This window comes from Parambassis ranga, chromosome 9, assembly GCF_900634625.1.
Source record: "Parambassis ranga chromosome 9, fParRan2.1, whole genome shotgun sequence".
In the NCBI taxonomy this organism is placed as follows: domain Eukaryota; kingdom Metazoa; phylum Chordata; class Actinopteri; family Ambassidae; genus Parambassis; species Parambassis ranga.
In genome coordinates this window covers 8,776,404-8,804,037 of record NC_041030.1, presented here as the reverse complement: position 1 = coordinate 8,804,037, position 27,634 = coordinate 8,776,404, and the positions used below count along the sequence as shown (strand labels likewise).

General features: G+C 43.9%; 1 protein-coding gene across 1 annotated transcript in view; it reads right to left on the bottom strand.

Moving 5' to 3' along the window:
* Nucleotides 1–25,544, bottom strand: part of adgra2 (adhesion G protein-coupled receptor A2) — a 30,950-nt gene extending 5,406 nt beyond the window's left edge. The window contains exons 1-8 of the mRNA XM_028414862.1: nucleotides 25,246–25,544; nucleotides 11,697–11,768; nucleotides 2,462–2,533; nucleotides 1,471–1,542; nucleotides 1,303–1,374; nucleotides 924–1,087; nucleotides 278–491; nucleotides 6–170 (exon numbers count right to left, since the gene is read on the bottom strand). Coding sequence (XP_028270663.1) covers nucleotides 6–170; nucleotides 278–491; nucleotides 924–1,087; nucleotides 1,303–1,374; nucleotides 1,471–1,542; nucleotides 2,462–2,533; nucleotides 11,697–11,768; nucleotides 25,246–25,544 — 1,130 coding nt within the window. The remainder of the gene's footprint in view (nucleotides 1–5; nucleotides 171–277; nucleotides 492–923; nucleotides 1,088–1,302; nucleotides 1,375–1,470; nucleotides 1,543–2,461; nucleotides 2,534–11,696; nucleotides 11,769–25,245) is intronic.
* Between the last annotated feature and the right edge of the window lie 2,090 nt (nucleotides 25,545–27,634).

Genomic DNA, 27,634 nt, shown 5'->3' with positions numbered 1-27,634 from the left:
CTAACCTGAACTCCCCACGGTTGTTGACCACTTTGTCTTCTGGACAGAAGGAGGCGCTGTTCTCCAGCACCACTATTTCTACAGTGCGAGAGGTGTTGCCCCGCCCAGTAGAAACCACACACTCCCACTGTCCACTGGCTTCCACATGTACATTGAATAGAATAAGCTCACTGGATAAAGAGACACTTCATTATAACACATTATCACCACTCACTGTCACAACAAATTAAACATATGAATAATAAGAGAGCACAGTAAACTATTGTTGTCTCTGCACCTGGTGATGAAGGTGCAGTCATGCACCACACTGTTCTCCAACTGGATACCCATTTCTGGGTCAGAGGTGACCAGCTGACCATTGTGACGCCAGTGTAAAGAGGTGATCTTGTCCACCAGGGCAGCAGTGCAGTGAAATGGGAGCCGATCGCCTTTGAAGACCACCTGACGCTGGGACGGCAGCAGCGACAGGGTGTGCAGCTCCAGAGGACCATCTGAACAACAGGGTGGGAAAAGATGCAGATGTGACCGTTAAACATCACTCTGAATTATTTCTACTGCTCTCTCATTACCCAACCTCAGCTAAATGTTTCCACAGACCTTATTATAAGTCTGCTGTTCTACAGCAGATTGGATGCAGACTGCAGCAATTCATAAATGCAACCCACAGGATTAGCTGTCAACACAGCTTACTGATTTTTTAAGAAATATGTCCTGAGCTCAGCTGCTGGGGATGGATTTCTCTCAACTCTTTTGGTCTATTAATGCTTAAAATAGCTGAGATGATTTTGAGCATCATCACAAATTTGTGTTACAAATGCAAATGTTATTTGAATGTACCGTCATTGTCATTCACAGGGCAATGTTCTCTGAAACAAAGTGGTAAACCGCCTCATTCATATGTTTCACTGTTGCCAGGCTCTCACCACAGCTCAGCTGGATTTCCCTCAGTCCACGCAGGGGCTTTCCCCTCAGGCTCCGGGGGTAGGCACACAGGGTTTCATCCCCCAACCGTGCTGAACTGCTCCGAAAGAAACCCGGGACCCAACGTAGCCCGCAGTCACATGACAGGTAGTCTGAGTTGAAGTTGCTAAAAGAAGATGAAACTGCTTTACCTCTGTTTCTCCTTACAGTATCAGAACACCACACCTGTTTGCATATTTATTAATTGACACCCAATTACATTACATTCCAAAGTTTATCCTCTGATTTATGATAGTCTGAGTATTACACACACATAAACAAAATCTTCCAAATTTATATATAACAGTACGGCATGTAAATGAACATATTGTGTGTTCTTACACTAGTTTGAGGGACGGCAGTTCCTCAAACACTCCTGGATCCATGGTGGATATGATGTTTCCAGAGAGGTTCCTAACAGAAAGACAAATTAGTCAAAGTTAACTCAATAGCCTCACCACAACTTGGAGAGTATGATATTTTCATGGGCTCAATTCATGTGTTGCTTACAGTTTAGTGAGGTTGGTTAACCCCTGGAACATGTCTGGAGTCAGGCAGCCAATGCGGTTGTTGGAAAGGTCACTAAAAAGTGTGAAAACACAAAGAAATGTGGACATTATCGTAAAACTAAAAGCATTGGTCTCCACTCCTCTGCCACAGATTGCCATGTATTCGTTTAAGTTGGTTTTATAATATCAGGTCAAATATAACAGAATACAAGTAAAACATTCCAAGTCTTTAAATTAGTGCCTTCACAACTACAGTCTGCAATTTTCCAAGCCTTAGCCTTAGAACGTTAAATATGCATGCCAGCAGCTCCAGCCACTTTCCCTTATCAGGACTCTGTGGGACCCGAGAGAAAAGTTTATCACTAGTGGGGTAAAAGCAGGGCCCCTGTCCTGCCGTCCACCTCTGAGTGTGATGTATAGCTGCAGCCAGAGAGGGATCTGCTCTGTTGCACCTCTGACACTACCCAGCAGAGAGCTGTCCAGAGCATGTGTTTATCTCCCCCTGTTTGTTTTGAGAAGCCCCAGACCTTGCAGGGAAAACACAAGTAGGGGGAGGAGGACCGGGGGAGTCACGCGGTGCAGCACAGATGAACAGTTTCGACCCACGCTGCAACCAGTCCTCAGTGTCCAAAAACACAATAAGCGAGCTGCGAGTGGCTGCAAACAGCCGCCTTCAATGATGTGTGAGGAGGCTCTGCGTAGCCCTGAGGTTTCCTCAGGGGTGAAGCAGGGCATGGAGATGACATTGCAGGGCCTCTGCAGAGTTTAGCAGAAACATTTAGGGAAGGAGGCCTTTATGGTCACACTAACACCAGGAGCTCAATATAATGCCTGACATCTGCCATGAGCTGCCAAAACACTACGCTGAAGAATCGTAAACAACCTAACATCATCTATCTCATAACAAGCATTTGAAAGCTTCTGTGCCAGTGTTTCTGATCTGTGTAGATGTGTTTGTTACTCTGACCCAGAGAGTATCAATATGTACTTACAGTTTCCGAAGCTCAGACAGGCCTTGGAAGGCTCCGGGCATGATGGTGCTGATTAAGTTGTGCTTGAGGTCCCTGGAGAGAGAGAGAGAAGTTATCAGATCAGATGTATGCAGAGGTGATGCTAACAAAGAAATCATTTGAAACATGTTTATTTGCTCTCTGTTTAGTTTGGTATCACTCTCATGCTGCAGGCAGAACTTCTACTAAGAGTATTTAAACATTTATCTTTATTTATCTTTATCTAATGCTTTTACTAAAGAAAAGATCCTGTTCTTTCACAACTGCTTGTTTGTCTGATACACACAACAACCAAAGTTTAAAGACATCAACTGCATTTTAAAAGAGGGGTTAAGTTTGCTTCTTGGCTGGAAGTAGTTACTATAGCACAGATTCCAGGAAGTTACCACTAAGAGCCAAGAAAGGTTTCCACACATAACCCTCGCTTTTATACTCTGATCCTCCTAGTGAGTTTTGGTGTATCACAGGCACAAGAGTGGTATCAGGTTTGTGCTTTGTGTTATCTTACTGATGTCAAAAGAAAAACTCATAATTTCTAATTCTTTAAACACAGGGACCTCCAGTGAAGGCGTCTTAGAGTTAAAGAGAAGGGGAGTGGGGACACATTTCCTAAACCTGGCTCCTCCAGCAGGACACAGCAGGATACTTCTGCACACAGAAAGGAAATCTTATCCCATCAGCCACCTGGGTTTGAGACTAGTGAGATGCAGACATTTAACCAAATACATTCCTGGAATGAAAAAACTGCGAGCGAGGTGTCAATTTTCTGCTACTCTTCCCACGATAAACTTGACCACTGCAATGCATAAATATTCATATCTTCAGCTGCCTTTGAAGATCTTGTTTCATACTATCCACTGACTTATCTCCACCCTTTTCCCACTCCACACCCACACTTATGTATTAACCTATTCAGCTGGATGCTCCTTTCTCCATCAGCTAGCCTGCATTTGAGTTTGAATCAAATTCGTTTTTTCTTGCCCAGGTGAGAATAGTGAGGTTAAATCAGGTCAGCAGAGTATCAATACGACATCTGATCTTACAGCATGTCCAACCAGTCACAGAGGACTGTCTCTTTTAACCAAGAGATGTCAGTGGTATGGAAGACCTCAGGGGACTTTCTGGTTTCTCCCCCCCCCACAGATTATCTGTCATTGCTGTTCTCGACCGTGCTGCCTCACACCATGTACAACCTCAGGCATCTCTTAACCATTGTTTTGTCCACTTTCCAAGAGAAGAGCTTTTTCTGGTCAAACTAGGGCAGGGAAATTGTTTTAGAAAATGGCTTCCAGCAAAAAAATTACACTGTGCGGTAAAGCTGGGATATAGTCACAAGATCAGGGGTTTTGCTGTTGGTCCAAGTTCTTCCTAAGCCATTGCTCATATTCAGATTATAGACAGGAGACAGGTTATAATGATGGAGCAAAAACTATCTGGAGTTAGACCAAAGCTGAAGTCAGCTGCGTTAGTCTCAAAGCGTTGCCTTGAACAGCTCAGGTCTTTGAGGACATGCCAGCTTGTCAGATGGAACATTTTGCAACAATTTCACCCCCTTTTTTAAAAGGTAGTGTTATTTCCACCATAAAAAAAAATCTAAATCTTGTTTTAAGCATGTTTCACTGATGCAACACTCCCTAGTGTGTGCGTGTGGCCTTGTGTGTCTGTCACAATGTATGTGGTAATCTTTGTGTACCACTCTGAATATACATGTGTTTCTCTTTGTCAGTAGCTGTATGGGATTTGTTGAGGGAGGAAGAACAATACTGCTGTTTCCAGTCTGTGTGTACCGGGGCTCATTAGTGCAGCGATGAAAGACGAGGCACTGCCCACTATTTCCTCTCTCAGAGGTCCGTCTCTCCCTCCCTGTCTGTCCCTTTTACACACATACACAAGCACACATTCACTGTGTAACACTGACCTCCATGCTTTTACAGCATTTACAGTTACAGTCCATGTAAATATCTGTTTGGCCATTTAATGGTATAACCTATTAAATATTACTGTAGCATACATCTCCTGAATAAATCTGTGTATCTTTTATTCCACTATTAAAAATAATACTCCAGCATTATTCCAAAGGGCATGTTTTTGATGTGCACATTTTTAATATGCATCCATTGTCACTGCAGTCTATGGCACACCGCCCTTTGTCTGTTAAGAGTCATGTGTTGACGACGCTGACCTTTTCCAAAAGGTGTGGTTTAAGTAATAAAAGAGGGATGCTCGTTTAAACAAACAATCAAAACACACACAAAAAATGCACATATTGTTGAGGGTGTTCTTCCATATTTTTATCCCGAGGACTTACATGACAGAGTGAGAGAGGAGGTCACAAGTTCATTAAACGTTCTAAAGGTGACCTTTTTCACCAGTCACCTTTAAAAAAATGACCAAACTTAAATTAACTATCCATGTTAAAGATCTGCATTTCCTGTCTGGCTTAAAAAGGACACAGAGCTGTGTGACTTGGCCTGATGAGTATCAACACTCCAGTACCTCTTATACACTCTCTTATCACCAAGTTGGGGAATGTGAAGGAGCTCACCAGAGTCAACACTATTTAAAGGAACCAGCCAAGCACTGAAGGTTACTGAGGCCCAGATCTCAGTGTTTCTTCAGCCCTTCACCACTCTCCAGCTTTACTCCAAACCTACAGTACAAACTGCAGTTCATAGCAGGCCTCACGCTCAGGCGATGACTTGTATGTGTGCCCTCCGGAGTAGACAGCGCCCTCTCTGACAACAGCTTCACAGCTCATTGGCCTTGACACTGATGACAACAGCTGTCACCAAGTAAGAGGATAATAGCAGAGACAAGAAATGCTTCAAAGCCTTATGCTTGCTGAGCATGAAAAATATCACAGTCCAAAAAACCCTACAAGTTTCAACTGAAGCTATTATTTTTTCATCATCTACCACAGTGGCAGCATGCACATCTTCAAAAAGCTACATGATTGGTGGCAACACCTTATTATTATGACCATGGCCTTTCCTTTTGAGTTATGCTTTGTAACCTTCTGAGTGCAGTGCTTTATCCCCTTCGCCACATGTGGCTTGTATGATTGGATTGTGACAGACTCAAGCTCACTGCCACAGCAAAAGGGGCCATTGTGTGCTGCCGCTGGGCCTAACACCAGAGGCTGCCATTAAGAATGTCTTTTTTTTTCCCCAAAAAACTTCTCCTGATCAATGGAGATGGTTCTTTGCCATTCTGAAGAGTCATGGCTCTGTGGGTATAGGAGATGAGCACCTGGGCCCCATGCAGACTAGAGAGGAGCGACGTGCTTGTAGGGCAGCAAGAGGGTAATAATGAAGACACGGTCTGTAAAGCGCTCCAGACATGGAGTGCTCCATTATCAGGAGCACAGCAGCAGGGACTGGAGTGCTGACATTGTTTAGGCCCCCAGCCCTGGAGGGAGCTGGGAAAATGACTGAAGCCAGGGAATAGCCACTCATTATCACCAGGCTGGAATCAAGAATTTCCTGTTGCTGGGGTTTTTTTTAATGGAAAGACATGACATTACAGTGCATGGATCATTATTATACTTTAATTAGGGCAGACTAATATAGTAGGTAGCAGCCTGAAGACAGAAGAAATATCTGTGGATTTAAGGTATGCTGGAAAAAGCAAAGGGGGGGTTAACTGGCACCTTGGTTCCTGACAGAGGTCAGTGGAGACCATTTTTGTGCCGCGTGTCATTTCCTGTCTGGTTGGCGTCTCTCTCGAGTAGAGGCCCTTGCTCGTTTATTTTTACAGTTTCCTTTTTCTCCTTTTTTTACTAGCTAGCTTTCCCCTGTAGGGAGGGGCAGGTGGGTTAGGGGATTCAGCACTAAGCAAAATTGGCCCTGTGTATGGCCCCGTAGACCCCACCTCCCTACTCCTCAACACACTTGCTCACAATGGGGTCTCTGTAACACAGGCCCCAAATGTACTCTTGCCTTCCCCCCAAAACAGGAAACCGGGATCTGCAGAGCTCTTGTTTTTCTACTAATTTCCTGCTTTGCTGCCCCTTCCCCAGATTATTTTCTTTACTTTTTTCTGGTTCCTCTCAGATTAGACGTACCTGCTCAACTTTTTGTCTGTGTTCATCCTGGTGCAGCTAGGAAGCTTTTATAGTGTATAGATGTATTCTCTCAAAACTTTCAAATTAATACTGGACACGACCTCAGTTCTGCTCCTGACTGATTGTAACATACACTGCACAGCAGTTAGTGGGATGCACTGAAATAGCAGTACACTTTTATTTGAAGTGTTTCTAAGTTGATTATATGTTTCTATATACTGCAGCAAGAAGAGATGGGGATTATTCTGCCAAGTAAAACTCTAGAACCACAGACCATTATTGACTCTAGTTCTGGGTTTTGGAGTGGCCAAAAGAAGGTGGTGATGCTCTGTTTCGTGACCTGAGGCTCATAAGAGCCACCAGTATGCAAAGTCTCAGAAACAAGGTGGAAGTGGAGTTCAATTTATGGACATACAGTAGAAGAACAAGCAGATAATAATACTTGTCTGCTTGTTAATCTGCATGTAATAGTGTCATTAAATCTTCAGTAATACACACACAAAAAGTGCCTTTCATCCAAGTAATCAATGAACATTTTCAGCCAGTAGGTGGACTACAGCATGTAGAGCATGTCAAAGGGGAGGAACACTGAGAGACCCAGTGAGCTGTGAGAAATAAAAATAAGGCAGAAAGGGAACACAAACGGAAGTGGGGGGAAGTAAGTCCAGAGAAAGCTCAAGTTCCTCCAGAGGAAAATGCCATTGAAACCATATCAAGTTTGCAGAAAAAGTGTGTGAGAGAGAGAGTTACTGGCATATAAAGCGTACAATTTGGTAATGGGCTTATGAAGGGGGCTTGCTCGCCGTTTCAATAAACCCCCAGAGCCATGACTGAGCTAGGCTTGCAATACAAACACACCCCGTTCCTTCAGTTTATCTGAAAGACACATCTGGAGTCTATCAACTCCAGCAGCACCCCCTTTCTGTTTCCACTCTCCAGCACGCTTAACCCCTTCCTCACCCACTCCTCCCCTTAATGTCATACACTCTCATTAGGTGACCGTTGCCTAACCAGGAGCCACTCAATGGCGTGTGCAGGAAAAAAAACACAAATGTTCATGTTTCTTTTTTCACTGTGAGGGGGTAAACAAGACTCAACCTCTACAGCTGCCTCTTCAGATTGGTGGGTTGGTACAATCCGAACCTTGTCTTACCCAGACTGGTCTAGACAGAAAGGCTCCTTGCCATGTCTACATATTCTCCACTGTTTTTACATGCTATAGTGCTGCCCACCTCTGCTTTGTTCCCACTCATCATGGTAATTTGCTTCGCATTTGGTAATGTTAATCTCCTCCTAAAGAAAACAACTAAGATTTATACAAGACAAACTGCAAGAGTGTGCTTTCCCTCTCTCCCACTTTCTCCCTCCCTCTTCCACCTCTTTCTCTCTCTGCAGCCACCACCATACCATCTTTAGCCATCTCATCTCCACCTCCCTTGTGTCAGATGGTAAGGTTCAAGTTGGACTTCTTCAAGGCACGATTCAGAGGGACTCAGGCAAAGACTGAGGACCCCATCACTAAAGTCAAAATGTAATGAATGAGCCTAGGCAAATATAACCATAATGTTAGCGTGTGTATATTCTCTGATGTTTTTCTAAACATTTCTGCACATTTTTACACTTTATGTGACTTATTGGTCGCAGGTTTCATAACAAATTTCCCAGAATTCTTGTTGTTCCAAAAGCATTTATTACATGCAACTCCTCATTTCCTGCAGTTTATTAAGGTCAACAGGAAATGTTGTGATTATGTTACACAATATGCTGCCATATCAAGTAGAATCATACAGTAGGGGCCATTTTATACGTTACGTTACGTTGCCAACACCTCTAAACAGTCCTGTAACCAGCAGGCCTCTCGCTGCCTTTCAGACCTGTCCACTACAAACACCCTGCTGCTCCCTCATCCATCATCATCGCTGCCCTCTGCTCTCTCTCCCTGCTCCCTCTCTAGCCGTAGGTTGAGCAGACCTGGTAATGAGGGCCCCTTGTGCCCTGCCTGCCTGTCCTGTGTCCCATGGTGCAGTGGGGCCCAGTTGGACAAGAGCCAGACTGCCTCGGCCCACTTTGCTCATTATTCTCATTACCTTGCCTCAAATCAGTACAGGACAGGCTGCTGGGATCTGTCCACAACTCATAAAGGTCCTGGCTCATTAGCGAAAGCTGCCAGCGAAGACTCTCATCAGAAAGGGTGTGTGCAGAGGTGGAGGTGCTCAGATAGGTACAGTATCAAAGGCTTGAAGGCGCTGGCTCATTTTATATGTAGCAAGAGCTGCCACAGAAGCAAGGTATGAGTCAAGTGGTGTGTTCATTCCAAGAGCTGGAAAGAAGCAAGGTATTCCAAGATCCAAATGTAGCTGTTGGATGGTAAGCCTATTTAAAAGAGCTACAAAAACACAGAAGTCCAGTAAGAGGGCAAAAACAAACAAGCCTAAATTGCTCCTCTGCACTTGGGTGGTTTGGCAGGTTATGAAGGCAATAGTGGCTTTGAGGAGGTTTGTCCCAATGAAAGGGCTAACTGTGTAGATTGCTGCACTGTCTGGCCCAGGGCTGGAGGAGGGTGGCCTGCCCTGGAGCTGTATTCTCCCTCTAACAACAGCAGATCAGACTGCATTCAACTCTGAATAGATGTCTGGTGTGAGCGTGTGGATGTGAGTGTGTGTTGTCTGCTGAGAGAGTTAGCAGACCCATTTGAAATGACTGAGCAAGAAGTAAGGGTGCCCATACTAGGAAACACACTCAAGAATTACAGTACACACCAAAGTCACAACAGAGATGATCCGAGAGAGAGAATGTGTGTGCACAGACTGTATGTGTGCGAGCAGACTGTGTTTACCCTTGTCGCGAAGGGGAAGAGATGCAGTGTAATTCCCTGATGTGTGTTTACTCAGCCCTAGTGGGCTGGCCTTTGATTACAGCACTGACCACATAATATGAGTAACTGTTCACTACTGCTGCAAATGACAAGCACATGTAGACAACATACTGGAAACAATGAGAAGACCTGAAGAGCTGTGGCGGGCCAAAGGACCAAAACAAAACTCACATCTCACAGTATGAAAATGAAGCAAACAGAAAGCAAAAACATGCCCAAACCTTTACTGTAAACTCAGGTCCCTTCAGACCTTTCCATCAATGTGCTCTTTTTCACAACAGACAGCAATTTTCCCATGAGCTCAGATGTAATTATAAACTGTGCAGGGCTCAATTAAAGGTTGACGACGTCAGTGTGAGTGAGCAGACCTCCACCGCTGTGTGTCAGAGAGCCAGCAGAGGTTGAGGCAGAGGAGTGAAATGAGGTCTGCATGATTTATCTGTCCTGTCCGTACACCAGACACCCTTCATCTCCTTTTCTGGAGCATAGTATGTGTGTGTATGTGTGTGTTAATTTAGCCTGTTCTGTATCTTTCTGTCTTTTCAGTGAAGCCTCCAGGAAAGCTCCACCCTCTTGCCCCCTGCTAGTTTTATCACTACACCAGGTACAGGGGCCAGTTAGTGGGTAAGCTCCAGTTACCCGACCCGTCGACCCCATAGAGCGCCAGGGTGCCTTGTCTGCACTTACAAAAACAAGCAACATCAGCTCATTTTACATCAAATATTTCAGGCTGCAGATCTACTTTGGTTTACTTCTATCTGAGGTATTCTCCATGTAGCATTAGCCATAGGATCTTGTTGCAGTGTCTTCCTGCCAACAGCTTTATCAGCATCCTTGATGGAAAACTGTTGAGGTGAGAACTGACAACTCGGCCTTGAAGCTATTCATCCATGGGGTTTTAATGCCAGGCATAAAAAAACAGCAATTTCAGCGAATTTGGCTTTTGTTCTCAACTGGCACGTCTGGTGTGAACTCAGTAGGTAGGTACTAACAAGCTAAAAACTGCAGCAAATTACCATATTTCTCTTTATTTTAACATTTTTGAGAAGCTCGTAAGCTTCATGGGTGGCAGCTCCAAGTGGCATGTGGAACTAATATCCCTTCAGAACCCCCCCCCCCACACTCCTACAAAATAAGTGTGTCTGCCAGACTACAGTATTAAGACTGAAACTGTGCCATGTGTGTTGTTGCCGTAAAGCTTTACTGGGATGCTCTGGAAAACAACACACCTTGAAAACGGCATTTTGGCGGGAAACACATGAGGTGCCGCTGTGCCTCTTGTTGTTTTCCATTTCCGTGTACTCACAGCTGGGTAAAGATGTTTCAGATACAGGGTGAGATGTGCACTTACAGGAAATGATGATTGCTGGTCAAGCAACACTAATCTCCTGTGAATCAATACAGATGGCAAAATTCATCTATCAGGGGTAGTAGGGGTGACAGACTAAAGATGCTTAGTTACAAATAAATACTATGCATATAAGATTGAAGATGTAATATTTATATGGTGCAGCTTTTGCTGCTTTAACCATATCAAGCCCTTAACCCTTCGACTACAAAGCCAAGATGACCACCACTGAGGGTGAGAAGCATTGAATGGTTCCATCCTGTTTGTAGACAGACAGAAAATTCACATTTGTTGTCATCCTATTGCTTAACTAAACGTCAGGAGACATGTGTGACCTATGGATGAAAATTTCATCCCAGACCATTTAATAGTGGTATGAGATATTGTATCTGTAAGTCGTAAACAGTCATACATATTATATGTATATGCCCAATTATAATTTGCAGATCCCACTATTGTTCCTTTCCTGTGTCACCACGATTGCTGTGGAAACAACTCCTAAGAATGATCTCATTACTTGTCTCACACCCAATTTAAAGGGATTACGATGCTACCGAGGACAGCCAGACTGTCTGGAAGCCACAGGTGAGGCTGCCAACACACACCTCCTGCCAGAGATCTCCCTTATCTTGTCCTGAGGAGTAGGGCTGACCTGATAATGAAGGCCTGAAGTGTAATTATGTGAAGTTTTCAACATAACTCTATGATAGCCAGTCTGAGTGTATCATCCTCCCTGCTGGAATGAAGCCCATGATTAGATGGATACGCACCGAGCTGCTCAGATCTCACTGATACCCTGTCTGTGTGTCTGCGAGGCCCAGGCCACAGGCAACAAACCAAACGTCGGCTCACACATGGATACATGGAAGAAATATAATGTGTACATGGCAAAATGTGTGTGCAAACTCATCCTGAGAAACAGAATACTCACAGCTTTTCCAAGGCATATAGTCCAACGAAGGATCCATTTCTCAGAACTCTGATTTTGTTGTGGCTCAGAATCCTGTTAAAAAGAAGTAGCACATGTTAAAATGCTGCAATGACAAGCAATTGTTATTCATCTGACGAATACACAGTGAAGGGCAAAAAGAGGATGAATGTCCATTTAGTCACATGAGAGATTATCCTGACCAGGGAAATTATCCAAAGATGTTTCCAATAAATCTTTAAATGGAAAGAGACATTAAGATTTGAAGGGAGGCTGTAATCTTGATAATCATTTCACATACATTTTTTTTACATCAAAAGGATGTCTTTCCACTTCAAACAAATGGCAGCACAGGCCATCTCAATTAGCTCTTTCCCCACTGACAAATCATTTGGCTTATGGAGCTCTTATCAGGTCAGAGGGCAGAATGCTCTGGGACACACTGGAAGTGCAGTGGAGATCGTTTTGTCTGACAAATGCAAAAATGCATATTTACAGTAATTACTCTGCTCTCAGGGGCTGAACAGTCAGGATGGAGTTATGTAAACTCTTAACCATCTTTTCCTGCCCTATGCTTATTATCTTGCTTGCATGATTTAGTGTTTTCAGGTTTGTGGATGGTTATAATGACCCATTATAGTCTCATCAGTACATTTTTACTTTAGGATAATTGGCATCCTTTTGGACTAGAGAGAAAAGAAAACTGCAACAGTTGTGGAGGAGGTCTGGACAAAAATTTTGACACCAGAACCTAGAATTAATGTCACATTCATTCTCTACGCTGTGTCTCGCGTTTTCTTGTTAGCACTTGGAAAAGATGAGAGGAAGATTGCCAGTTCGCTTTAAATGTGTCTGGCCTTGTGAGTTCACAGACCTGCCGTTGTCTGCTCCGGGTGCAGCAGGGGCCCTGCAGTGGCGACAGACTGCCATCATTAACACACCATCCAGTTTCACATCGTCTTCGCTCCTAACACATGGCTCTTAATGGGCTGTTTGTGACATTAAGTGCGTTCTTAATCGAGACAGCAAAGCTGTGTGTGCGCCTTTAAAAGAGGGAGCTGACTGTGAACACTGTGAGATTTACAGATTCAGCAGCAGCAGTCAGCCCCCCTGTTTCCTGCCACATCAATAAAAACACTGCCTTCAGCTCTGCGCCTTCCAACTCACTTAATGACCAGATTTAATCGTCTAATCTTAGTGTACTGGGATAAACTGGCCTGACTCACTTCTTCACTTCAGTAACTTTAGTGACAGCCACATTATCGGGTCGATTTGAAGATAGAAAACAATAATCCTTCTACAATTAGCCACTAGAGAATGCATTCGATGAGATTTGTTTTTCCTTCAGCATGAGCTTTGAAAACATGACATAAATAACAAATTCTTGTTTCACCTCAAAAACTGACATCATCCTAAATCCAAACCTTATTTTTAGGTTTGTGGAAAAAAAGATAAAAACATGTCATGTTCACAAATCCACACTTAACTGTTGAAATAAATCACATTTATTAAGTCAAGGCACTGTAGACGAGAGCAGTCCTCTTGTGGCGTAGCCTGAATTTGAACCTATGACTTTTGGGCCCTGAGGTCTCTCACTCAAATTTGGGCACAGAATCTCTCCTATAAATGGATGCAGGCCTGAGATGAAAGCTACAGAAGATCCGGAACTGCCTGAATAATTCAATACAGATAGGAGAGAGGAGAAAGTCACATCTGGCACAGAAACAAGCCATTTAATTCAACACAGACAGTTTAGATACAGATAGTTCCTTTGACTCAGCTTATTATGCAGAAAACTATTAGTCAGAGGAACATGCACATGTTTTCGGTGTGCGTGTCTGCAAACCTGTAAGGACAAATTATTACCTTTCACACAAATACTCATTCTATAAACCTGCACAGATGTGTTTGGATGTTGTGTTCATGTGCACTTATAAAATAATATATTTCAGATGTTCCGTCCTATCATAATATTCCCAAAGTTAAGACATTTCAGCACACAATATTTCAATTAGCTTGTTACTGTGTTCACCAGGACTTGAAAGCTGACTTTTATAAATAAACAGAGACCTCAAAATGAGCTATCTGAACTCCTCCCACAGACAACAAAAGGATTTCCAGGAACGCAGAGGCTGGACACTACTGTATGGTCCCCAAAGCCTGATGTTTGGAGCACAGTTGTAGTGACGGACATTGTTCTTTCATAAACAAGACAGGGAGTACAACTATGAGAACGAGAGAGAGAGAGAAAACTCTGTAAACAGACAGAAATAGTCAGCGTTCCCATCAGGCTAAACAGGAAACCCAGCCAATTAGCTGTTTATTCAGAACCCGGTTACAGAGGTCAGGGGTTGCAGAGAGAGCACTTCCTGGACAGCCATCAGACAGACGGAGCAGTGTCCGGTGGCAGGTGACAGCTGAGGCATATGAGTCTGCATCACTTCATCAGTGGAGCATACAAAGGTTAACAGAGCTTTACAAGCAAACAAGATGAGTGGCTACTAGGAGGCCTAATGTCTGCTCAGAACTGTAATGCTACTGAAGCCTAACTGTACACGAGTGGTTCCTCTCTGCTCAACATAAGTGACAGATCAGATGGCACATTGACTTAATCTGCTCTCAAGAGCTATAAACTGTATGGTACATGGCACGGCAGCACGCTAACTCAGTCCAGACTATGGATCATATCTCCCATTCACTTAACTCTTTCAGACCACAGAGACATCTGAGAAGTCAGATGGGCTAATTGAATTGATCTAATCCATGCAACAAACAGGGCCACCTGCACGCCACAAGATCTCGTTCAACCGTTTCATATAATTCATTTACATGAAGATCAAAAAGGAGGAGTCATAAGAGCACAGGCGAAGAGATGCACGAATACCAGCTCCCCTGGATGTGGGACACAAACAGCACCTACATACAAACAAATTCTTTTTACACTGTTTCCCTGAACATTGAACACTTTGCAGGATGTTGCACATTTAATATTTTTAGTTCATGGAGCCATAACAACACCATCTGGGAAGTTGTTCTTGGAAGCTGTTTGGAAAGAGCAGGAACTTGGATGAAACAGTGGTACTTCCTCACAGGACACTGATTAGTTGAAACCACAGCTGTTCGAACACAAGTGAATAGTGTGAAGCACATTTTCAAAAAAGAAAAAAAAACAATCCCAACCTATGGAATAATAGGTACACATTACCATTAAGTAATGAACTACAGCCACATGAGCAGCTGCATGTCTGCCTGATGTTGTGGGATGGGGCTGTACAGTGTATGGCTCAGGGTTGTCTTGTGTGTCAAAAAGTGGAAACCATACAAAGAGTCTTGTCTAGTAAACCACAGCAGCTCCTCCCTGCGCCGTGCCACTCACTTTGTTGGTTTGCTCAATTTGCTTCCTAAACCCACAAAGCCTTTGAGGGCCACACAGGGGCATGACAGCTACACGTATTTACTCACTGATCTACTTCTGTTCTTCTGCCTCACTCCTAACTGGCTGCCAGTCTCTGTATAACATGGTGCCTCAAGCACAGAGGACACTGATGTACACGTGTGTGTGTACCTGTGTGTACTGTAAACTGTAACTGTCTGTCTTCCTACAGCTGCATTTGATTTTGGGTCGTTGTCAACCAATCAGTTGTCTGAGGGACTGTCTCTGTGGTGGAGCTGGGATGTGCTGCATGCTGCGTGCTGTGTGCAGCACCAACACAAGGAGCAGCTGAAAAGAGTCCTCAGAGCTTTCCAGATCACAACCTGGTGCAGACGGACAGAGACGGAACACACATCCTTCCATCTCCTGTCCTAACCGCAGCTAGACCGCTATAAACTCCAACACAACAGGATGCGCTGTTCTCACTGCTCACCGCTGAGAGTTCTATGTCAATATTGTTTCCACTCTTTCTCCTGCTTCTTTGCTACACACACACACACACACACATGCAGGAAATGCTCCAGCCTGTTTTGGCATCCAGTCCAGGACATGAATGAGATGCACTTGAATAAAAAGCACTGATTTCAATTGGCCCATATTGCCCTCTAAATATTTAGGCATGCTGGATCAGACAGCGAGCTCTGTGTAGCTACAGGCCTCTACAGCAAACCACAAGCAGAAAAAAGGTCTTAAGAAGGGATTTATATTTAATAAGAATTTATCTGCAGGCTAAGCCTCTTGCTCTCATTACTTATGTATTACTCTTTATGGCCTTTGAATAGTGTTTTCTTTCATTTTGAAAACAAAGTGCTGATTAGACGCTTCACTTCCATTGACCTATAGCACTCCAATGCCAGAACAGACAAAGGGACACAGGTACAGTGTAAACATCATTTAACTTTAGATTGGTCTCTTACCCTTCAAGGACCACACGCGAGGTGAAAGACAAGAACCCTTGAAAGAGATTGGCAATGTGGCATAAATCCAGTCCTAATTCAGAGACCAATGGGAGCCAGATAATGAGAGTGATTTTCAATGAGAGTCTCAGGGAGTCATTATTGAATTAAGCCTGCTTTAATTAACAAGCTGATTTGATAATGCACATGCCGGTCTGTAACACAGCAGCGATTAAGTTCATATAAATAAAAAAGTAATAAGAATGTAGCCTTGAGGGTACTGAACCCAGCTCCATTATCCACTTTTACACTAAGACCACAGCACTCAGTGAGCAGCTGAGAACATTCTACACAAAACCATTTCATTTTACTGCATTTTCCGCCTTTTGCTTTCCATTTCTGGAGATTTTCTCTTGCCAGGGTTACATTGCAAAAACTATGGGCGTCTCTCGGAGGAGAACTGAGTGAACAGGGCAGCGTTTCTCTTTGTATACACACTGCACACATGTCACCCACAGGGATGAAGATCAGCACAGTGGATCAGAAAGAAGAAGAAAACAAAAAATGGATTAAACACAGAATTACTTAATTTGGCAGCTTTTCCAACATGACTGAGCCAATCCAAATGTCATTACAGATCTACAGTCTAAATTTTAAACAGTAACGAGTCTGATTTAATTTAATGTATCCAAAGTTTCTTCAGAGGATGGCAGAGACCTGAAGCTGCCTTCTCTGCCTTTGACTTGTAGTTCTCATAGCTTTCTTTGGTTGCAGTTGTTAAAGGACAGAATAATTAGAATAATCCCAAATATTGCTTCTGTTTTGGTTGAGCATTCGACATATTTAACGACTAAAATGAATAGAAAAAAATGAAGCAAACCAAGTCCATGTTTGGAGATCCCACAAGGTTAGAAAGATCAGCTGCAGAACCCAGTTAGGAATAATTTGTCACTGCACATTAGGCTGCCTGTTTTTAAGTGTCACCATAAAACACATGTGCAGTGTTACATTCAGAGCGAGAGCAGCACTTGTTTAAATGAGCTTCCTAAATACGCACGAATAACCATTTGCTGAGCTGAAGCTTCATTAGTGGCAGAGGGTCCTGACATGTCACATACTGAGTGTGTGTGTGTGTGTGTGTGTGTGTGTGTCTAATAACATTAGCAATGGCCAACATGCACTCTGACAGGAAGCAGCTAAATGACATTTGACCTTCATTAACTGTATTACTTGCACCTGTGCTTGTGCTTCTTTGACATGCTGAGCTGTCTGTGTCAGAGGGACTAATGACCCTACAGCCAATGCACAGAGCTAAATCCCATACACACAGAGCAGCTTATTGTGCACAGTGCTGAAGTTATCATTATGTTATCTCTTAACAGAAATTCAAAGCTGGCAGCCAAAATAAATATTAGATTTAATAACAAAGGTTTTTTTATGAGTTGTGTTTAGTTGGATCTTTCTAAATAAAATTGAAGTGTCCCATCTGTCCCTCCAACTGGACGCTGTGATCATGGGGACAGCGATGGGAAAGTTTCACTGTGTTTTGTATATATCAGTGAAACAAAACGAAATACTCAGTCCTAAAGAATGTATACAACAGGTGCTACAGAACCACATAAATACTGACTTGAAAGCATTTGACTTATTTCTGTTATACTTTTGCATCTCCTGCATGTCGCCGAACGGCAAGTGGTAATCTTTAGTTTCATGTAGATGGAAGATAGCATGTTTTGAATAAAAAACGTTTCATTCTGTCTGGGGTTTGGCTAGGCAAAGTGTGGCTTTTTTGTGTTTATAGTTTTGGGAAAGTAAATGGTCATTTCAGGAAATGTGTGGAGAAAAAAAACTGTAAAGATTTGATGATGGCCAAACAACTCCATTATAATGAATATGGTGCAGATGGCTTAATTATGTTTGGATGGTGTATGATAGATTTGCTTCTGTGCTGGCTCTGTGTGTCATCTAACTATCATCGCTCGCTGTAAGATATCCAGTTCAGAGAGGTTTACGTATCTGGATGGTGTTTGTGCCACGGCCTTTAAACTTGCATCAGTCCCACAAAAACCCTCATCTCTCAGTGTCCTTCCGTCTAATGGACACTCTTCCAGAGACCTGGAGGAAGAAGGTGGAGTGAGGAGGAATAAAAGAGAGCGTAAGCAGAGAGAGATCTCTCAGACTGGGAGGTAGTTGTGTCATCTTTGTTAGAATAAGTACTTTCTAAGAGGCCTCCAGACTGCACTGACTATTCAGCACATGGGTCCATCCAAATAGCTTAACCCTTTCGCTGTAGAAAAAAAAAAAACGATGGAGAGCCACCTGAAGGAGCGTTCTCAGGAGCCCCCTTTGCTCCCAGAGTCTGTCCTCAGAGTCACAACACTGAGAGACTAAATGCCCTTGAGCACAACAGGCACTTTAGCAGCAAATGCATGTCAAGATGTGAATGTTCCCATTGTGTCTGATCCATCCGGAGGACTTGTAGCAGCCACCGTGGAACGCTGCCAAGCTACAAGTCCCATTTACAGCCTGTCATAGAAAGGAGCATCCATGTAATTGCATGCAAAATGTTTTTTTCTGAAATCATTGCAGAGTCTGATTGAGTAATTTAATCATCAAACAGGCAGAGAAAGAGCGAGAGAAGCCACACTAAGGAGTGTATGTGACGAAATACATGAGCTTAGATGATTTACAGTATGTGAAGAATCCTGCTCTGCTTGGTTTTATTATCATACGTTTGTGCCTTGGGGCTCAATATGGGGAGTGAGCTCCTGCATCTGATATGTGTAACCACTTATTATAGAGCATACTGCATTGTGCTTGGGTTAGCAGGCTGGGCCAGGGAGCTAGGCTTTGTGGTTTGTGGTTTTGTGTGTGTGTGTGTGTGCAGATTTAGATGCCCAAGTGTGTGACCTATCAGATTTATTTATATGGGAAGTGTGTATGTTTAAGTGGATGTGTGTGTGTGTGCAAAAGTGGCCCAAAAGCTACTGGTCTAAAATTAAAATCTGGGTTTTTGAAATGTCTCTAATTAGAGAGGGGAGGACTGAAGCCTATTTTGAGAGCTGCGGCCATGCACGCCCTTCCCATATGTGTGTGTGTGCGCACAGGCGAACAGACTAGCACACATGTTAGAGAGGAAGGTCCTCCACTTGTGTCTTATTAGACGATTCATCAAGGTTTGCCAACGACAACTGTCCATGAAGCGTCTTTCTATACACAGTTTATTAAAGCTGAACAACCAGTGAACTTTACAGACATAAACAAGCAGCGGCTACAAATATTAACAACCACACAACACAAGCTGAAATACAACCGCCTTACTGCGAAGCTGCAATAAATTATGGCAATATTTAAAGTCAAAGACAAACCAAATTGGAAAGTTTATGGCTGCAGAGCAGGAACACAATAGTCAGTTTAATCGCTGTCTAAAGTGTTTTTACACTTTTAATGAGGCAATTTAGTGAATTTAGCTGTTTGAGACAGTGAGTGGAATGTGGCGTATGCCTGGCTAACATTGTCTCATTGTTCTGTCTCATAACCAGCCTCTGTTTTCTGCTTCAGAGCAAAGACTGCTGGGAAATCAGGCTGCTTTTACAAAGGGTCGGCTAAAATATTTCTGCCCCAGATACTCAATGTCTTTAGAGGCATCTGTGAGAATGTTGCAGTGTTTTTTGTTTCCCTGCGTGGCAGCCGTGTTTTTCCAATCACAATTGATGTCCATCGCCCCGGTCCAACATGTCGACCCATTTTCAACACCACAATTTACCACAATTTACCACAATTTATCAAACAGGCACGAGAGATGTGTTGTGAAAACATGGTAGACCAACATGCTTTCCAAAGAATGATTCGCTTTCAGCTGAAGGAACACACAGTGTATCTTTAAACAGCGGAATAATCCATCAACAAAGATTTTAATAAAAGCTTGTTGCCTCGTTTCACAACTTGTTCCGTCTCTTTGACTGGAGCTGTAAACCAACTCATATTTACAGAAGGAGCAGCGGATAAAAGAATTTTAATATCCTCTGTGTAACAGTTTGCTCAACACAGTTTGCAGTGCTCAGACGTCGATTCAGATTAACTAGTTATTATCCTTTCCTCTCTGTTTAAGGCACATCAGTCATGTTGTTGGTTTGCGTATAACTGTACAGAGATGACAGACACTGACTGTGACACTGGGTTAGTACTGAATCCAGCAGGCTGACCTGGATGTGGTTCCCGATTTATGCTTGCAATAGTTTTCCCTATTTGACAGTAAATCTCTTCAAAACTCCTACTGGCATGCTTCTTATGGAGTCTGCACTTTCACACTGTTGACTGTTGAATCCAGGAGTAATTAAAAAGTCATTTAAGGGTATAACATTACATTTGTAAACTCTTGAAATCTAATAGATGGCTGCACTATTGCCCTGGATTAGCTTTCAAGAATAAGCACACACACACACACAAGCCACAGGCATTTCCACTATAGACATCCATTATCTCCATCTGTATCCATGTGTTGTCGACCCAGAGCAGGAACTTTGGGGGCTGCTGTGGTCAGACACAGGGAGAGGGAAGTTAGCACTGGCAATGAAAAGTCAAAGTCAGGCATTTTTGGAGTAAGATAAGAAGAGAGCGGCGAGAAAGGAAAAACTAAAATAACAAAAAGCCACTTGGGGGTATGAGATTACTATGACAACACATCACTGTTATTGCCAAGTTTTGAAATATCGCAGCCTTTTAATCAACAAACACAACAAGGTGATAAGTGAAATACACATTCATCATCCAAACAGGCGGGCGAGCAGCCACAGCACAGCAGAGCAGAGATGTCCCACTTTGGTCATACTACCTTGACCTGTGAGGGCACAGTAAAAATCCAGGGCCTGTGTGGCACCGGCAGGTGCTGCAGCTGCAGTTAAAGCTCCGAGTATCCAGTGTCAGGCCTTTGTTTGCTTTTTTGATTTATTGCTGACCACTGCCCCACCTAGCATGTGTGGAGGAGAACCTGCTCCCCCTCCTCTCAACACCTTTAGCCACATAAATAAACCCTATCGCTGCAGGAATGCTTGGGGTCCGGGGCTCTCCCTGCTATTGGAATTCTCCCTGCTGATAAAGATGATGGTTTGGGACGTTCTGTCGACATACTCCCGTCTCAACGCGCACTGACTCACAGACCCAGCATAAACCACCGACACATCTGCTGGTCCTTGGTATCCGTCCACACACGAACCACAAGTAAGAAGCCGACGATGTGACTAAGGAGAGGTAATGGTGATTAAAGACAGACAGATTCATACTGTAGCCAATCGATGATCCTGTTGAGGTGAGTGAGCTTTGGGAGAACAGAAAGTCACAGGAATCGTTGATGTGGAGTAAACGATGACAGACTCCTTCCTTTAGTCAACTAAACAAAGCCAAAGAAACATTCATACAAATCAGACGGATGTGTGATCATCCATAAAAAGTTAGAGTATACTTTCAAAACATTCTCAGGACTCACTTGTGGTCTGGGTTTTGTTTGCCCTCTTACTAAGAGGACTGATACTTCTCATGTGTTACACTACAGCCAGGGCTGGTTAGCTTAAACACAACAACTGGACACAAGGGAGACAGCTACTCTGATTAAAATGTTATTTACCTATACGTAATTGTGAAGAGCTAAAGCAGAAGTAACAGAGAATGAAATAAAATATATAGACCAAAGAAGTGCCCCTGCACTGCATCTTAAGCTATAGTACCTCTCAGATTTATGCTCCATGTCTGCATCCTACAAAAGAAGACTGTCACGATGTGACAAGGTAGCGAAGGATGGATTCATGCATAACAGGAGAAGAGTACACTTTAAATATTAACATCAGCTGTAGGTTGCTAGGCGACACAAAATCTTCCACCGACCAGGCTGACTCATCAGACAACCACTTGTGTGCCCTTTGTGGTCTTTGAATGCAACACCTCCATAGGCCGTGTCCTTCGTGGGATGCATTCACTGCCATGGAGGCACATTGCCAAAGGAAAGAAGTAATAAGCTAGAACTCCAGATTCAGTGTGCTAGCTTTGCAGCCACTGAAAGGGCCTACAGTTGTTCATTTACAACCATGACCCTTCCAGACAAAGACCTTGCTGCAATATTTTTATCTACCGTGCAGCGACACTGACATACGAGTTCAAACATGCAGGGAGTGACTGCAGCTGTCTTAGGCAAAGGGGGGCATCAGGCCAAGGATGGGCCTGCTGACCCCCCACCCCGAGGATCTGTGCCCACACATTCAGGCTGGCACCCACTGAGCCAAAGCCATCAGTCACCGGCAACGATGACAGCTAAAATACGACAGGGGAGGAGTACGGTTTTGACATGGGGTACAAACCACAAGCTATGGAGGCACCAGCACATTCACACATAAGCTGCCACTGTACGTTCTCTTCAATCCTCTGTTCTCCATTAAAACATTAAAACAAACACAGCTGCCAGCGCACAGCTCCAAGAATGGAGTTATTTCTCTGCGTGTTTCTGCCTAAATGTGTATAATACATATCAATCTTCAGGCAGATTTTTTCCATCTCCAAAACAACAAAAGTTACAAAGCATTCCTCCTGCACGCTCTTCAGAAGACTAATAATAATAGAGACATGAAGCAACACTGAAAGTGAAGCTATGCTGCTACACTGAGGAGCCCTTCCTCCTCCTCCTCCTCCTCCTCCTCCTCCTCCTCCTCACCCCAGTGTCGAAGATCTGTTAGTCAGGGGCTGGGGAGTTTTCAGTCTCCAGGGGCACATCCCTCTGAACCGCCTGCCAAGCTTCTCCTCTCTCCTCCATCCTCTCTCTCTCTCACTCTCCTCTCTTTCTTTGTTCTCCTTCTTGCTTCCCCCATGTTCAACTTTCTCCTTCACTCCAGCCTCTTTATTTTTTTACATTTATTTTCATTCACTCATTTATTCCTACTTTCTTTCCAACAACAGCACTTTTCACTTTCACACTCTTATCTGTTTTCACCCCCTTTCTAGCCTTGCTGCTCCTCTTCCTCTCCCAGCGATCCAGCTCCTTTGCAGTCGTGCATAATTAGGCCTAAACACAAGCCTGCGCAGGCTCACATCTGGAAGGAGTTTGGACATGGCAGTTTCCTACCAAGACGACTAAATATTTAGGTTGAGAGTTACTGCATGTGGATGAACTCATGATAGAGGGGGTGGGAAGGGAGAGAGAGAAATGGGGAGCAGGAGATAAAGATAAAAAAAAAAGTGGGGGAAAGTGGGACAGGCGACTGGAGCTCATGGAGGAAGGCTGAGAATAGAATTATGCATCATGTAAGTTTATAGAAATAGTGTGAGTGAGTGTGTAATCTGACAAAGCTATCGTCTCATCTCAGGAGGTGATAATATTAAGGCGACAGTTTGCTCCTTTGTGGCTGGCAGGAACAACAAACAGCCAACTAATAGTTTTAATAAACAAATCCCTGTTGGGATTTCCCATGAGGCTGAGGGGCCTCAGCTGGAATGTTCACAGGGGCCAGCTGTTGTGCATTACACGTAGCAGCCGGCCCCGGAAGCCCTGCGCCTGGTGTCCTCCAGCCTTTGCCTGCTCAGCATGGAGGAGAGCATTCTTCCAAGCTGCCCCAGGAGAGAGGCTGGCTCTCGGGCCGTCGCGGTCGTGCGGAGCAACAGGGTTGGTGCAGGGCACAGTGGAGAAAGCTCCCCTGCTGCACCTGGGATACTGTCTGCAGTCTCTGAGCGAACTGAGGAATGTCAGGAATAACACGAATATCAACACAACTTCTCACATTCCACATCTGGAGCTAATGTCATGAGCGAGGATGGGAACACAGGCGAACTCAACGAATCTTCAGGAAAGCAAAAGTTTCCAGACTCCAGAGTTGCCGGGAAAGGTAAAGAAAATGGCGGCCGTCGAGGGAAATTGTTTGCTCCTCGTACAGAGCCTCATAAAAATGTAACAGAATGCAAAACATCTGCACCAAAACAAGTCGACCAAAATTAGTAGGTGCGGGGACAGAAGATTATCTTCAATCACCTCGACCACTGCCACCCAACCCATTTTTTTTCCTCCACTTTTCAGCAATGTGTTCTCCAGATGTTTATCCTGCCTTTATTAACCAAGAAACATAAGGCCCTATAAATGGACTGCTGGCTGGTTTCAGCCCTCCTGGGGCATAAATCCCCTTACTTTACCTCATGTGCTTGTTGCAGTTGGGCAGTTGGACATGTTTTTTTCCACTGTGCCCATGTGCAGCGAGCATTTCTCCCACTGGGTCAGAGTACAGAGACAGTTACACACTGTGGGAACAAACAGCGTCTTCAGAAAGTCTGAGCAGCTGTGGAGAAAGTGTTGCATTGCAACGAAGCAAAAAAACACTTCCCCCCCAAAAAATGTGTCACTAATAGATTGGTAGGTCATTTATTATGAATGATAATGTGTTTTGGCCCAATATGTGGCCCTTTCAAGTTTGGTCCAAACAGACCACACAGATAACTGCTACATAATTATTAATAACTAACTACACTAGGCCTGTGATCAGCACTGTCTGGCTTTCACCAGATGGTTTTTGCCTCCTCACCAGAGGAAGATACAGAGACAGGGTGTAGCAGCGTTAAAGTGGGAGGCAGCCCACCAGTAAAGCAAAGAGGATGACATTAAATACTCTGAATGTGTTTCTGTTTATTCTAGCTTTGCAAGGCCAAGTCAGTGGACCATGTGCACATGGCAGTGGTGGAGGGAGTAAAAGTGAAATACAGAATCAAATTTAAAGTGACAGAGTTGTGTCAGAGAGGCAGGGCCAGATGGTGGCTACAGTCAGCCTGCCCTCTCCCCAGTCTTCCTAATGCGTTACAGGAGAGGCGACGCTCAGCCTTCCACTTAAAGTAGATCAAGATGTAAACTTTTGACCTAACAAGGCTTATTACTGCTGCAAGTCCTCAGTACAGTTAAAACGGAGGTCATGGGGTCATGGGATACTGAACTCTTATATACACTATACATTTTGTGATTACACCAGTTACACAATTAAAACTGATTCTGCAATTTCTTTAGAAACATTCAGCCAATTACACTTAACTATGTCAGATAAGATCCTGATGATAGAGGGGGACATGATGCATAACGTGAGAGCGGCCTGCTGGAATGACACCATGATTTAATGACCCACACTAGTCCACAGCAGGTCAATATGGTGGTCATATAAGAGATGATGCTCTGGTTCAGAGGTCATAGTAAACTATTCCAACTCACAGAGTGACGGTCCTGTTGGGGAGCAGGCTGACATCCGGAAGTTCAGTCAGCTCCTCTTTGCTGCAGCTGACCCTTTTCCCCACTGGCTGGACGCCGTGCGCCTTGGAGCGGTCGTCAGTGCAGCTGCAGCCGCTGGTGGAGGCGAGCAGCCCGGGACAAGCATGGGAGAACTCGTATGAGGACAGCAGGAGCAGCAGCATCAGCACCAGACGCCCCGGCAGCAGAGGGATCCCAACGCCGGGCGCAAACATTGTCCTTCGGCTGGATCTCACCTCAGCTGCACCCCCGCCTCCAGTCATCCCATATCTCCACCATGAAGCCTTCAAGGGGGCGAAAGGAGGGCACGAACAAACACAATGATCCCTCAGGCCTAGAATGAATGGTGAAGTTGGAGATCCTCCGCTCAGCAATGAACACACATCATCCGGTCATTCCAGAAATATTCAGCGCCGCTGAGTTTCCAACTGTCCCGTTATGTCATGGCAGCCTGGGCGCACAGCTTTCTGTGGGTCCGAATGGTTAATAAATCCACGGCATGTGTGTCCATCCAAAAACCTATAAGAGCTACAACCATGCACAGTACTTTGCCCTCAAAAGTTAGTGCTTTTATTAATAAGAGAGTTACTTTTATGATAGCTGGGAGTGTCCGGGTTACCGTTACCTCGTCCCCCAAAACTTAATCCAAAGAGTTGATGTAATTCACGATTAAGCATTCACAGCCAGAGCCTCGCTGACACTTCTAAGAAGTAAAGAAAAACTAAGTATAAACTCTAAGTTTTGTCAGTTGTTTCGTCGCTTCTAAAACGTTCCCTGTTTTGTTTGCTCCGGTTTCGGACTTCTCTGAATTTACGCGCAACTTAAATTAATAAACTTAATAAAAAAAATAAAAAAAAATCAAGTTCGGGCGAGAAATGAGTTGATCTTGGTCAGCTTCTGAGTAATTCCCAAAATCTAGCGGTTTTGCCTGCTTGCCTCTGTCACACTCAAACTCATTTAGTTACTACCCCAAGTGCGCCCATTCCGTCTCCGTCTGCGCTCTGGTCCCCGCGGTCCTAGCGCATCCGGCTCAGCCATGAAGTGAGACAGAGAGGAGAGGAGGTTCCACATGTGAGGCCACCTGGACTCACTTCATACACCTCCATCAAAACTCAGGACATTTTAATGCAGAGTGTCTGTCTCCTGTGACATACTGCACAAAACAACAAACAAACACAATATGAAAAATAACAATATATTATAACATCATTTTACTTCTTTTTTCACAGCTTATTCACATTTAATTACACAAATAATACTTTGCAATGAGTAAACTAACATCCAAACCATAATGTCAGTGATTCAGTGGGGTTTTACCTGCCATGTTGTTGTTGTTGTCTGGCAGCTTTTTGATTGAATTAGCAGGTTGTAGAAAGCAGGAAGGACCTGATTTCAATGGCTGCCTGCACTGGGAGAGCGAAGTAAAATTATGAATGAATGCACACAGCCTCTGGTGCATTGTGTGTACAGCAGATCAAAGACTTTTCATTGAATCAGCGGGAAGTAGAGGAAGCAAAGACGTTTATAGATACACCTCAGTCAATTCTATATTGTTACAGAGGGTCTTGAGGGGTTTGATAGAAACTTTACAGGGTCTAGAGACAGCAGACAGATTTTTAACAATCCAAACTCTCGTGTTGTTCTTTGGATGCCATATGTGGCTTATTCTGTCAGAATAGATAAAGCAAATGTGCAAAAAGAACTAAACCAAATGCTTTGATTTAGACTCTGAGGAGGAAAAAATGTTCCTAAAGCTCAAATCTTTTGTTGAAAGAAAAATATTTTTTTTAAAATATGGCATTTTCCTCCTTCCTCAAGGTCTCCTTTTCACATAGTTTGCCTGTGTGTATGGAAAGTTCCCAAAATACAGGAACAGATCCCTGTTTTAAAAATACTTTTTGATATACGAGAGGCCCTGCAGGATGGAGACCGTGGTGATTCAAATCTGGAGAGCATTTCAAAATATGAGAAGGTGAACCTTTTAAAAAATGAGTTTTATGCAATTGGGCTTGACATGTATTCACTGACATATCCAGACTGCAAGCATTTCAGTCGTGCAAGCGGCCTGCCAGTATAATGGTGCACTGTGCTCCGACCCTCACAGTGGACCCCGGTTTGTTATTCCTGTATATGATACTGTACACTGGAACGGGCTCAGAAAGCCAGTGTGATTATTGAAAGAAAGCATGAGGTGTAGATGGGCGCCTGCTCAGCAGTGAAACAGAGGGCTGTTTATCCAAGCTGTTAAATAAAGCTTCAAGTACAACACCCCCTCCAACCCCACAAGGCCCAAATCTCTCTCATCTGGAGAGCACAGTTTCCATTTTAAATGTCACGTCCCAAACTGCACATT